General features: G+C 34.0%; 1 protein-coding gene across 1 annotated transcript; it reads right to left on the reverse strand.

Moving 5' to 3' along the window:
- Window positions 1–1901: 1901 nt before the first annotated feature.
- Window positions 1902–13970, reverse strand: LOC149781216 (cathepsin L-like peptidase). Its single transcript, XM_089934719.1, has 9 exons — window positions 13872–13970; window positions 13349–13564; window positions 10860–11008; window positions 9717–9822; window positions 6818–6973; window positions 5313–5436; window positions 4828–4928; window positions 4227–4498; window positions 1902–3048 (listed from the first exon to the last, which is right to left on the reverse strand). The coding sequence occupies exons 3-9, from the start codon at window positions 11006–11008 to the stop codon at window positions 2949–2951; spliced, it is 1008 nt and encodes a 335-aa protein (XP_089790845.1). The 5' UTR covers window positions 13349–13564; window positions 13872–13970; the 3' UTR covers window positions 1902–2948.
- Window positions 13971–14196: the final 226 nt, after the last annotated feature.

Below are 14196 nucleotides of genomic sequence, written 5' to 3' on the forward strand. Positions count from 1 at the left end.
TCAAGATGTGGACCACAGTCGAATCATCCACCCTTGTTTCTTCAATGATGTTTAGGACGGACATGCTAATGTATGTCCGATCCAAGTGGACCGTTGTCCACAAGTCAGACACCAGTCTGTGGATACGAAGAGTGTACGTGGAGAGACAAGGATGCCTCAAGAGGACACTGATTATGGCCCTCGAGTAAGACGCAGCTTGAGGACAAGAAGATGCCTCAGATGCCCTTTATGTTAAGGGCATATTAACATAAATCCAAAGGCCCTTTTCAGGGCCACTCATAGGTCTCGAAAAGAGATTGACTTTCAATTGCCTACCCCTTTTTTTTATTTTTATTTTTTTATTTTTTTTTAAAAAAAATCCCATGTTAAATTTCCCTTGACGCTATGCAGTCCCACCCTGTTTAAATTCCTTTGACGCTATACAGTCCCACCCTGTTTAAATTCCCTTGTCGCTCAACGGTCCCAAAATCTATTTCCCATGTTAAATTTACATAGTCGCTAAACAGTCCCAGGGTTTTTCGTCAATGTTAAATTTACATAGTCGCTAAACAGTCCCAGGGTGTTTAATGTTAAATTTACATAGTTGCTAAACAGTCCCAGGGGGGTCTGTAATGCTAATTCCCATTGTCGCTGAATCGTCCCCTATTACTACTCTAATTATTATCTAAGTGCAATGCTAAATTTGTAATCCTGTGGAACGTTCACATTTGTCTTTTCCTTTACATCGTGTCCAAATCAGATATGTAAAATTCAAATCAACCTCGCCTCCTTGATATTTATTTAAATAAGATTACTTCAATATATATTTCGTTGCCAATTATTTTAGTTATTAGACAGATTTTGGGTTATTATTATTTTCTGCTATTATGCATATTGTTTACATCATTTTTTGAGCAGAAGTACGTAATTATTTTATGGGCTTCTGCGCATAATATCATTTTTCTATGTTTTAAGACGTATCACTTCATCTATACCATGTTTTATGTGTATTATACCATTATTTATGTGTATTATACCATTATTTATGTGTATTATACCATGTTTTATGTGTATTATACCATTATTTATGTGTAATATACCATGGTTTATGTGTATTATACCATTATTTATGTGTATTATACCATTATTTATGTGTATTATACCATGTTTTATGTGTATTATACCATTATTTATGTGTATTATACCATGGTTTATGTGTATTATACCATTATTTATGTGTATTATACCATTATTTATGTGTATTATACCATGGTTTATGTGTATTATACCATTATTTATGTGTATTATACCATTATTTATGTGTATTATACCATTATTTATGTGTATTATACCATTATTTATGTGTATTATACCATTATTTATGCGCTCTGTGATGTATCACTCATATCTCAATCATGGCATGTGTTTCCCTTTTGAATGATATAGCTTTTTTATTGTACAGTATAAAGCTAGTATCGTGACTGAGTAATCGAACTGTCCTATAAATGCTGTATTTGCATGCTCAGATATATTGCTAGGACTTTATTGATTTCCCTATGTGAGTCGTATATCTAAGCAAAGAGAACCAAATGCAATGCGTTCTAGAAACTAGCTTGTACTGGAGAAAAATTAACATTTTAGTTCTTTACGAAGTCGATATTATTCAAGAGTAGATGAAAAACTGACAGTAGTGGTATTTTAATTTCTGAAAATTCTCTGATGTGATTTACACTTTCAAATATGCTAGAGATATTCTTGTACGAATATGTGTAAACCAGTTCTGTCCGGTTGTCATTTTTCGAGATTTAATGTATGTTAGTAACAGTAACAGGTTAAAAGGTTTGGTGTTTCAAAAGTTGTACAATTGTCTTTTTAAAAATTAATAACAATGTTTTATATGTTCTCGTTTAGGGGCATCATTATGTTTTAAAACCATTTGAAATAGTTTGAGTGCTTGAAACATGTCACATACCATCCACTGCTGCTCCATGTGTCCTGGCAGATCAGAAGTCTTGCCGGTCGGAAATTAATTATATACTTTCAACGTTAAAAAATGTGTCATTATTATGGGTTTCGTTGAAAGCTAATTCCCCTGATTAAACTAATATACGAATCTTGAACTGAAGGACAATAACACTACCTTTCGTCACGTATTTCAAAGAGCCTCAAATTGCATAATAACTATTTTCGAGTTTCATGTATTGTAGGTCAACATGAAAACGTCGGATGATGTTACAAAGAATCTGCCGGTAATCATGCTTTCTTCTGAAAAGCCCAGTCTTTCAATTGCCACGTAAAGTACACATTCGTGTTGATAGATGAAACTTCCTTCTTTAGAAATTTTCTACCTTTGCATTGTACAAGAGCTGGAACTGACACATACGAGGTGATTCCTCGAACTTAAATCTTTCAAAAATTATCCTTCTAGTATTGGAACCGATTCAAATGCAGTCTTAATATTTTGCTTCTTTTTAATAAGTCGCATAGGTTTCCTTGGATATTGGTCTTTATTTGAGAAGTAATGAAACAAACAGTTTTTATGTTGGCGACACGCAGCTGCTTACATCCATTGATCCGAATAATATAAAACGACGGAGACGGAGAACGAAACAACCAGAACCCATTTTGATTTGTTACCATTTGTTACAACAATGTGTTACCATCTATAGACTGTGTCTATTTACCACATTGAATGTTTGCCATCAACTCTCCAGCCTTTTTCTTTATCTGGCTTGAAAACTACAAACAATACTTCTTCTTTTATAATAGTAATTAAGACATATTTTGGAAACTTTAATCGTTCATTTAAATATACAGAAAGAAAACATTAACAGAAAAATAGATACGTAGATTGACTGGTTGACTGATAGGGAAATAAAGAGAGGCCGGCTTTTTAAAAACAAAGGATATATTTTTCAAATAAATATTCGGACCAACAAATTAAAGTCTATTCAAGGCTTGATAGGGTTCTACACTGTAGGGAAGCTGGATACCGTAGCCACTCCACACATATTGTTCTTGTTTCGGGCAATCATCATGTAGCCGTTGATTCCCCAGCTGGTTCCGAAACTGCGAAGAGTATTAGAATATATATATATATATATATATATATATATATATATATATATATATATATATATATATATATAATCAGCACATATATAACATTGATACTGCTTTTAAAACTGATTACTTGTTCCTTTTGCTCTGCACTCCCCTCAGATACAAGAGTTAAACTGTATGAATGTGATATACTGGTGCATTGTGAGGTTGGAGTCACATGACCTACAGAATGGTTCAAATAGTATAACTTCATCAGTTCGATCTAGCTATCTAATAAGATTAAAACCAGGATGACAGATTGCATCCAATGTTTGCCGTCTACTTGAACTGAATAATGTATCTGACAGAACTGAGAAGTGTCAATAAATTAGGAAAGCAATAACGACAAACGTTATGATTCCTCGAGTCTATCCTCTGCCTATCACAAGTTTCTGCTAGTAAATAATCTTAGTTTAATATCCAGGCATCGCCTTTACAGTATACTCATCATCAGACTTTCTCTAAATAAACTCGGTTTAGAATTAATCTCCTGTCTTTTTTTGTGATATTGATGTTGTACAGTAAACAGCATATGGCTGAGCTCATAACAAGAAGCAAACCAACGACCCCATAAACTTATTGAAATAGTATGAACACTACCCAGACTGGTATTAGCAAGTCGGCATGACATGGCATTGTAATGCAATGGATACCATGGAAATAGTTGGCAAAGACGTATGCTCAGTCTACCTGTTTACAAAAGCTCCATACAACCTAGGATTAAAGCATTAAGTTCTCACAAAACAATGTAGATTTTCTAAAGCTCCTGATAGAAAGCTTCATTATCTTGAAATCTTGGTATCTATATTTTTTTCAATCCAGTCACTCAAGCACAACAAATATTTAAAAAAAAGCAAATCAGCCCTTTTAATATAAAAACAAAAGACGAAAAAAATCAACGCCATTTACAGAAATCGCAATCAGCCCTAGTCAATTTCTGGTTGATGTCTTAAATAGATTAGAGAAAGCAACCGATTAGCATAATTTAATGGAAGAAAGATCGATTTTTTTCCATTGAATCCTAAAAAGAGACCTTTGGAGTTTTCATCAATAAACATACATATATCATATTTTTAAATATAGTATATCGAAATGCATTAAGACAAGATCCTGATTTTTCCTGGCATGATTGAATGACAAAGTACCTGTTCTTAAGCATCCAATATTGTTTACCCTGGTACACTCCATACCCTGTAACTAACATGGCATGGTTGACAGAGGAAGCTTGGCACGTTGGGTCTGAATAGACGCCGCTTTTGTAGTACGCGAAAGACTCTACTGCGTCCAGTGCCATGGCAACTGGCCCCACCGTGGCAACTGCCTTCTGGAGGTCGTCTTCACTTCCTTGCTTTATATCCATGCATCCAACTTCCGTGGCACCAATTGTAGATTTATTAAAATGACAATTGGTATCATCCTGCAACATATTGTAAAAAGCAGGACAAGCTTGAATTAAATCAGCGAACACGTCTTGGTTTTTTTAACGAGAGTTTTATTCGAAACCATATCCCTTGTTACATGCACTTCGTAAAGTCTATAAGTTATTAAATAAATGTGACATGATCATGATTACACGAACTTCATTCTGTGGAGCTTACTTTTCTTTTGCCAAATGCAGAACTTTTTCATACTGGAATTATTCAGTGTATTTGTGACTTGCACATTGTGCGTGCTGATAATCCGGTGCGGGGGAAGGGGTCAGTTAAAGGAAGACAGATAAAACCAGACAGAAAACAAAAGAATTACCTTTGCAGTGTAAGGGTAAGACAGCTCAGTGTCTATTCCGTGGTTATCTGCTATGTATTGGAAGGCATAATCCATCAGACCCCCACAACATCCATCATTTCCTGCAGAAAAGTGTAATTATTAATAATTTACTGTAAAATGAAGGTGTCTTTAACATTTTCCGACTTCGTAAGAAGTGAAAACGTAGTCTCCGGAGACAGGGGTTTGCCTTATACAGGTTCACTTATCCCATTATAGGGTTTACAATGCCTAGAAAAAGTGTATACATATTACACATTCAGAATTGAAAATATTGAAATATAGTATGTCATTATAACTGTATGCATTTCACTTCACAGATAAATATGACGAATTATTTTCAATATTCAGTAATTTGATCCGTCAAACATATTTTCTTTTTAAATACAAGGAAAGATATCGGTTGTTACGAGGTCACACCTGCGATTTGATTTGTATATAATTTGCATGCAGAAATGAAAACTTGCCATAACTTCTGGAGCAATCCATCAAGTTTTGAGCTGAGAGTGCGATGAGTTTGCGGGTCTTCTTGTAATGTTGTCCCTCCAACGCACCATTTGCTGCAAAAGCCCAACATGATCCACACTGGCCCTGAAAAATCAGTGACGTAGTCATTTGGTATGGTAGAATAAACACAACTCGATTATGTACCTTGCTAATTTATGGATCCAGTCGAGGTAGCAGTCAGAGAAGATACAATAACATCATATACGAAAAAAACAAGAAATACAAACGGGAAGAAAGCAAACTTATATTCTTGCATAATTCAAAAAAATAAAAAATATAATGAATTAAGAATGATATTTGTATGTCTGGTTCACATTAGTTACAAAAGAGTTCAGAACTTACAAAGAAATATTGAAAACTAATGAGTGTAAGATTTCGTTGCGAAAACTGAAATATTTGCCTGCATAAACAAATTTATAAATTTCCCAAAAATCTAATTTCCAAAAACCTAAAAAGTGACTGATTGAAACATTCCTTGGATCTCATCTCGAACAGTCTACCTAAATTTATAAAGAAAGTCACATCAGAAAACATTTTGCCTAAATTTGTCAAGGAAGTTAAATCAGAAAACATATTGTCAAGGAAGTGTGTGTGTGTGTGTGTGTGTGTGTGTGTGTGTGTGTGTGTGTGTGTTTAACATAGGTTTTTAAAACATGCAGTCATATCGCTACGATGCCTGCAGTGTGACAGTTTGCAGTGATGTCTCGCACTGGGACATCATGTCTCAGATATGTATCACAACGTCCAACCACGTCACATTATCCTGACACCAGTCCGACCAGTCCTAACAATAACCTGTTAATGCTGAGCGCCATGCGAAGTAGCTGTTAGCACCTTTTTTATAAGTCTTTGGTATGACTCAGCCGTGTATCGAACACACTACCTACCGCATCCGAGGTGGACGCTGTAACTACTAGGTCAAGAAATTCACATCTGACAACATTTTACCTAAATTTGTCAAGGAAGTCACATCAGAAAATATTTTACCTAAATTTGTCAAGGAAGTCACATCAGAAAATGTTTTTCACAAAGAAGTTCTAGAAGGGATATTTGATGAAGACAAATGATTGATATTTTAAACTACCAAATATAACACATTTTATTTTTTTAATTTTTATGTTTTTAATTTTATTTTCTTTAGACTCATACCCCATTTATGATGCATATTTGGACAAGGCACTTTACACAAATTGTCACTGTGCAAATAACCTATATGCCTTGCTGTGGATTAAAACATCAAATCTAACCAAGCATAACTGTACCCAACTTATTATGCATGTAAATATTATATATAATAGAGTAGCCCAAGGGAGATTAATTACTGCAAATGTATTGGCTTATTATTATTATTATTATTAGTAGTAGTAGTAGTAGTAGTATTAAGCACACATTTATATTGAGCAGGTTTTAAATGTTCTGCACATTTATATGTAGTACAAAATATGTACATAAAATATAAACTAACTTGATTTTCCACATTAGTGACGTAACCTTTAGCTCTCCAATCAATTGCCTTGGGAAGATCGGATGGCTTGATGGGGGAGCTGTACTTGCCACATGTGATTTTGCTTCCGCCAGTTTTCATTACAAAGCCACTCATTTTCTTCCATTCCTCTGCTGTCTATATTAAAAGATGTCAAAATTAAAAATAAAAATATTTACACTATTTGTGTAGAGATTTATAGCTTTATGTGAGTATGGTTATTATACTCAATGAAATCTCTTAGACAATCCATCTAGACATCACACTGTATGGCTAGTATAACAAATGAATGAAGTCTCTTCAACAGTCCATCTAGACATCACACTGTATGGCTAGTATAATAAATGAATGACGTCTCTTCAACAGTCCATCACACTATGACCTTCAATGGCGTAACAAGCCGACTTGGTTTTCAGAGTAAAATTTGTTGATGTATTGAATGTTGTAAACATCCAACCCTCTTCTTGTCATGCCATTATGGGGATGTAAAGAGCAGACCATCTGAGCTAATAAACTTCCTCATGAAGATAGTATGCAGTCGTCAGATTGGGGTGAACCCTTTGCTTTTAAGTAGACCCTATCAAGTTAACTGAACCGTTGTTCCTGCATGTTTTACACTGCCCGATAACTATTGTAACAAATCTAGGCTATGTGTCATTTGTATTTACGTCTCCATTTTAAGGATTCGTTAGGTATTGCGAGTACTTGTTTGATTATGGGAAATAGGTGTTGGGGAAATATTCCTCAGCCCAAGTAATTAACCATTTGCTGGGGGAAAATGTTACGGAGAACAGTGCTGATGAGATTTCATGATGGCATGGTTTGATTTTGTACTAAGTTCAGCTTATAGCCGCTTAAGTTGATTGATTGTGTATCTCCATGTGGAATATTTGTGTAATAGCCTGATATTTTGTACAATGGAATAACTGAGAAGGGATTCTTCCATTATCTTTTATAGTTGATACGATGGTAAATACGGTGTAGAGCTGCATTCTTTGATGTTAAATATAGTGTTAAGTAACATGCGAAATGAGGCTTAAAATCACGATTTGACTGACCTAGAGATGGCAGAGTAGGAACATAGTTCCCACTAATTAGTGTTTGAGTTGTATTTATATTTTCAGGATGTTAAGTACTAGCGCTACGTTATGGAAATGTAATTAGGAGAAACTAAGTAGTTGTGAGGATGCCATGCAACTGTGAAATTGTAATGCAAATGTATAGTTGTGATATTCGTGGCCATTCATTGATTAACGGAAAATTGGTTATAGTCTGGGTGCGATGGAATTTCTGGTAGACAGCGACTTTCGCCAGCAAATCAAAATTAAGGCCTTAAATTAGTAAAATCAAGCAGATTTTGTTACGAATCTTTGGTCATAAATTAAGTAACAGAATGAAGCAAAACCATCAATTTTTTTAAAACTTAACAAATAAATGAATTATCAAAAGTCGTAAGTGAAAATGTTAGAGGACCTCGCAGTATTATGAAGTGAATCCAAAATAATCCTGATAAGTTCTTCGAAAGCCCTAAAGAATTAAAAGTTCTATACAAATTTCAAGACCGTAAAAGTACTAGTACGCAAAAATCGCGACGTTATCAAAATGGCATCGTTCAAACCTCCTGTGAATAAATCACAATAGTTCCAGGATAATATTATAATCCCGAAAATGAGCACTTTCTATTTCCACTGAACAGTACAATACATGTTTCTCCTCTCGAACAATATCTAAGCAAAATATCAAAACACATATACAGACGTACAAATGGAACACGGGAAATACGAAGGACTCCAAAATATGAATGAATCTGGTTGCTCAGTTCTCTCCTTATATACATCTTCTCTTTGGACTATTTTTCGAAGTGCTTATTCATGTAACGTTGCCTAACCAATGGGAAATTACTTACTTCTGCTAGAACAGCCAAAACGCCATCAGCCAATGAGAAATTAACCCAAAGTTGTCAATAAGTTTTATTATTAAGATTGTCATTAGCAATTGTCAACACATACGTGAGTATCTATTTATAGATCCCATGTAATTATACGCTCTAAATATTTCTATAAAAAAGACCCTAGTCAAGTAAACAAAATCTAACTAAAGATAATGGGAACTTATTACAATATAAAGCCATGAATAAAAATTATAAAATTTACATCAAATCGTGTTTCAGGAGTTACAAAACAATATTGATACACATAGCAATTGCGTAAAGAGAGAATAAGGGCTTGATACGTATCCTCCAAGATTAGGAAACGTTGTCCTACGACAACAATCTGACATATAAATGTATAGAATGGGTCCTTTATTTCCCCTAAATATATTGCACATCAAGACATTTTTTAAATTTGCTGATTTTTTTAAAAAACAAGTTAAGATGGCAAAAAAGATGGTTCAGCAACCATGAATAGTTAGAAGCAAGTAAGCTGCAATACGCCTCTTCAAAAATATCGGATATGTATAACATTTTAAAACAAACTTGGATACGAGAAACTACTTTATTGATTGTAACAATTCGATGCATCCGCTCATCACGCTCTTATGCTCTAATCTGACACATGAATGTATAGAATGGGTCCTTTATTTCCCCTAAATATATCGCACATCAAGACATTTTTTAAATTTGCTGACTTTTTTAAAAAAAGTTAAGATGGCAAAAAAGCTGGTTCAGCAAGCATGAATAGTTAAAAGCAAGTAAGCTGCAATACGCCTCTTTTAAAATATCGGATATGTATAACATTTTAAAACAAACTTGGATACGAGAAACTACTTTATTGATTGTAATAATTCGATGCATCCGCTCATCACGCTCTTATGCTCTACAGAGTTACATACCTTTACGCTTTTAACTCGTCCATATCATGACGTATCTCATTGGACTTACCAAGTCAGCATACTCATTCACCCCCATCCAATAGGTATGCTTGCCTCTGTCTGCCTCCAGGTTGTGCGCTTCTATTATCTTAACTGCTCGCTCCCAGATCCCTCTCCTGGTGACAGTAAAAAAATTCTGAATGTACATGCGGGTCAAGGTGGGTGCCATTTAAATACATTTCAAAAGACATGTTTATTACAGAAATTAAGTCTTGACCATGTTGTTTAATTCAATCATGAATTAATCCATCGTTAGAAGAAACTCCGATGGCAAATTATTGAAACAGATGGTTCTGAAGCACGACTTGTTAAGAAACAAAATATCCATTAAGCTGGCTTTTCAAAATTTTATCTTTAAATCATGTGAATTCTTTAAAGACAATTTATTCAAACATTGTTTAAAAGGGACAGCAAATTCCGTGCGTCCCACTCTCCTAACTCCTAAAAACGACATTTGTCTTCATCTCAGTATACAGTTAAGGAGAATCAATTATTTCTTGTCCTAACATAAACTTGAACATTAACTTCGTTATTTTAACGGATAGCGTGGCCGTCAAAATCATATTTAAGAATTAAATATTTTTTGAATATCATACTGTAGACGGTGACAAGAATTATATTTTCTGTGACTCAGTTGTTTTGAATTACGGTATATAATAATAGGTGAGCTGTTGATAAAGCTGATGATGCCATAAGTCTCAGTACAAACAGGTAAATTGCATACCTGTTGTAAAAATAATAACGCGAAGCAGTCTAATATTCCATCCCATTTTACAGAGGAACGATTAAATGAATATTTAAAACGTCGACTAGCAAATCTTCTTTGCGTCCCTGTTGGAGATTTCTTTTCTTGCAAGGATTTATAAGCTGACACATTTGCTTTGGAAATCTATTTTCTCTTTCAAAATGAAAAAGCAGAACGTATTGCAAAAGTCGGGAATTATTTTGCAACACAATTAATAAAGGCTTTTTAGAAAGATAAACTGTAAAACACTCATTGGAGGTTAAATTTGAAAAAATGTTCCAGCAGCCAGAACTGATTTTTTCTTGTATATGTCTTAATCTGTTTATTATTTGACGATTTGTAAGAAGACAAGAGGGTCAAAAAGTCTTAAAAAGTGAAGGGCTAATATACAGTTAATTACTCGATTACCTTTTCAGTTCTTCGTCTTCTTTGTACTGCCTGCGGTAAGTGATCTTGAATTGTTCCCATTCTTGATCGAGGTCATGGTTCAGCTTGACAGACAATGACTGGAGGACGAAGATAACCTCCAGAAATAGGGTTATTGCAAAGAACTTCATCTGGGACACAGACAATTGAAAACATAAAATTTAAATAAATTTCTGATTGCTGTATTACACGCGTATCTATTTAAAGGTACCCATTATTACCTGTGGGGTTTTTTTTTTCAAATGGTACGTGCCAAGGTACTTTTTCACTGTAGCGACAGGTCGGTAGTTTCTGCTACTAAAGAAGGTACGGAAATTCCCGTGAAATCTTGTTACGACTTTAATGATATAAGCAGCGTGTTTTCGTTAATCATGACAGGAAAATTTCCTAAATGTTATCATTTTTACAAAACGGTTATAACTGTCATAAATCAATGGATAAATGTCATAAATCAATGGCTTTAATTACAAATATAATCATAATTATGTTTGTTTAATCCCATGTTTGAAACGTGTCACGCATGCCAAAGCGGTGACCAAATGGAATGTTGTGAAACGTATTTGGGCCTTATCCAAGTTTCAGAGATATTTTTGTTTTTCGGATTTCAAAACAAAATCAAATAAATAAAAAAACTCACATTTTCTCATGTTTAAGTTATTACTAGCATATGTCAATGTATTAAGTATATGTATTCCTTTTTAAGACTGCGACTCATCCATGGATTTTCAAAAGCGCGCTTGTTTTTTGTCTGAACTTTACTTAATTTCTCAAGCCTACTAAATGTTTTATCGTTTATTGAATAAATATGTTTTATGTTGGCATCCCACTCAAAGTTTCTCATTCCTATTTTATCAAAAGTGTAGCTAGAACATTCAAGGCTTCGGTTTCAACAGTTATCAGTAGGATCTTGCTGTCTGCACCATGTTATTCACAGTATCAATTATAGTGTAGGATTAATAACCCCACTTTAGTTACGGCTTTTGGGTTGCAACTTATACAACAATAACACACACGTAGAAAATTCGGACACTATTAGGTATTAACAATTTAAAAGGGGTGTGTGATTTTCTTTGCAGCAGAAATATGATCTTTTCTTTCATTCTGAAATAATTAAATATACTTGATATATTATGCTTTAAATTAGAGCAATATTTTTTCAGCTATTAACAGAAATTAAACACTTAACATTAACTTATTGGTCTAATATAATGGTATTATGCCGTGGTACGCATCGCCGTAAATTCAGAAATACTTCAGTAAACCGCGGTACAAAATTGTTCGCGGTACCCAGCTCTAGTAATTATCACGCTCATTTCAGTCCGTCTCGTGATTAGATGTCCTAGATAGAAGACATTTCGTTAGAGCTGCACGTGACCGTCCTACTTTATACCAGTAATTTCCTCTTTTGAACATTTATCGAGTTTTAAGATCAGTTAACTAACTAGACGTGGGCCCTGGGAATGTTACTTCTGCCATTACCATTTTTTCGGACGGCAAGTGAAGAATCTGCTGAAATCCATTAGGGACATAAAATATATTTTAAAAAGTTAAAAATTAAAAATATGCATTAATGAGTTTAATTCCGTTTGAAACAGCTTAGATTTGTTTCAACGATTTTAAATCTCGTTTGAATAACTTTTAAAACTCGATTATATAGTTATTACTTGTTGGAAAAAGAGATTTACGGTATTTCAAATGAGTTCTGAGCCTATTCAAGCGAGTTCCAAAGTGAGATTCGGACTCGTTCAAACTAGGCTTCAATGTGTTCAAACAAGTTCTTGACTTGTTCAAACCATCTATAAAATATGTTTATAGCAAGATATATTCTCCATCAAAAGAGGGCTAAACTCGTTTAAGTCGTTCACACACAAGTTCATAATTCGTGCAGTGATTTGTTGAAATAATTTGTATTACCGTAGTTTGTAATGTAAATAGTAAAATTATGAATAAACATTTTTTCAATAATTTATTTACCATGCTTACAATCTTGTTGTTTTCTATACTTTGTTGTTCTTGTTTTTTTTTTTTGTTTTTTTTGTAGGTTTTGGGGATTGGAGGTTGTTTCGTTTTTTCTAGCCCATTCCTTTTGTAAAATTATCAAAAACATTCCAATACGATGATCAGACAATTTAACAACACAGAAAATCTGAATCGGAACTCACGATGATTTGGTATGTAGTAACTACAGCAGCAGCAACAACAACAACTTCCACTAATACTAATATAGTAGTAATATTAGTAGAAAAAATAGTACAAAAGAGACGCTTTGACATAAGGATACATTGAATTTTTACCTAGCATTGTAGGTTCTGGATATAATAATTAGTGACTAAGTCGTTGTTAAATGGGACATAAATTAAATTCAGTATGAACGTGTGAAATATAGAGTACTAACTAGGTTATAAAGGTCTAGAGTCTGTAGGTATTGTGTGTGTGTGTGAGAGAGAGAGAGAGAGAGAGAGAGAGAGTACCGTTTAAACTAGTTGGAATAGCAGGGTAACCCACAATCAGCCTTTCGTGGGTTCGATAGCATTTATATCTTTCTGTATGTTGTCACATGCCGAAACGTGACCTAAATCACATGAATCAGTGTACACCAGAAGATAAACTGAGTTGATGTTCTCTTTTCAAAAAAGGAACCGGCAACATGTAGTCTACTTGTAAATCGGTAAGTAGTGTCTGGTAGCCTTGATAAAAACAGTGTCTGATATATATATATATATATATATATATATATATATATATACTTGGACCAATTAATTAAACGGTCGGTCCAACCAATTACATACAGATGCATAGATGTCAAATGATTGAAGCGGATCAAATAAGTATAGATTTAAAATAATTAACCGATCCAATTAGCTATAGATGTCAAAAAATTTAGCAGTCCAGATCCAAACAATAATAACTGTATAGGTTTAAGACCAAGATGGTGATAGGTGAAATAAACCGAGATGCCTGAGAAATGGCACACATGTATATATAGATTATCACCAAGCCGAACACTTGACGAAATCTTGAGTCAAGTTTATCCGATAGAAATGCAAAGCTAATGCCTCATCACGAAAACCATCATCCCATATCGGATTCCGCACAGGCGACTCTTCCAATATTATCGGCTCTAAAATGGGACGTAACACGTTTATGTTTACATGCATGTTCTGCGAAACAATTACTTCCCTTGCATCAGGTATATAATAGCTTTTAATGGCAGCGAAGAAATATAATGATTTTAACGAGATAGCAAAGTTACAAGACTTAAACATTTTAACAACTACGCATTAAAATTTGACAGTGATTTATCAATAAAAAGGTATTT

The sequence above is a fragment of the Sinohyriopsis cumingii genome, chromosome 15, assembly GCF_028554795.1.
Source record: "Sinohyriopsis cumingii isolate HCF-2022 chromosome 15, ASM2855479v2, whole genome shotgun sequence".
Lineage (NCBI taxonomy): Eukaryota > Metazoa > Mollusca > Bivalvia > Unionida > Unionidae > Sinohyriopsis > Sinohyriopsis cumingii.

Excerpts from the sequence above, each read along its gene's own strand:
- LOC149781216 (XM_089934719.1), bottom strand. The coding sequence starts at position 11,008 with ATGAAGTTCTTTGCAATAACCCTATTTCTGGAGGTTATCTTCGTCCTC. Across the intron at positions 6,974-9,716 it reads TGAATGAGTATGCTGACTTG|ACAGCAGAGGAATGGAAGAA; the intron begins GTAAGTCCAATG and ends CTTTTAATATAG. Across the intron at positions 4,499-4,827 it reads CTTACCCTTACACTGCAAAG|GATGATACCAATTGTCATTT; the intron begins GTAATTCTTTTG and ends AATATGTTGCAG.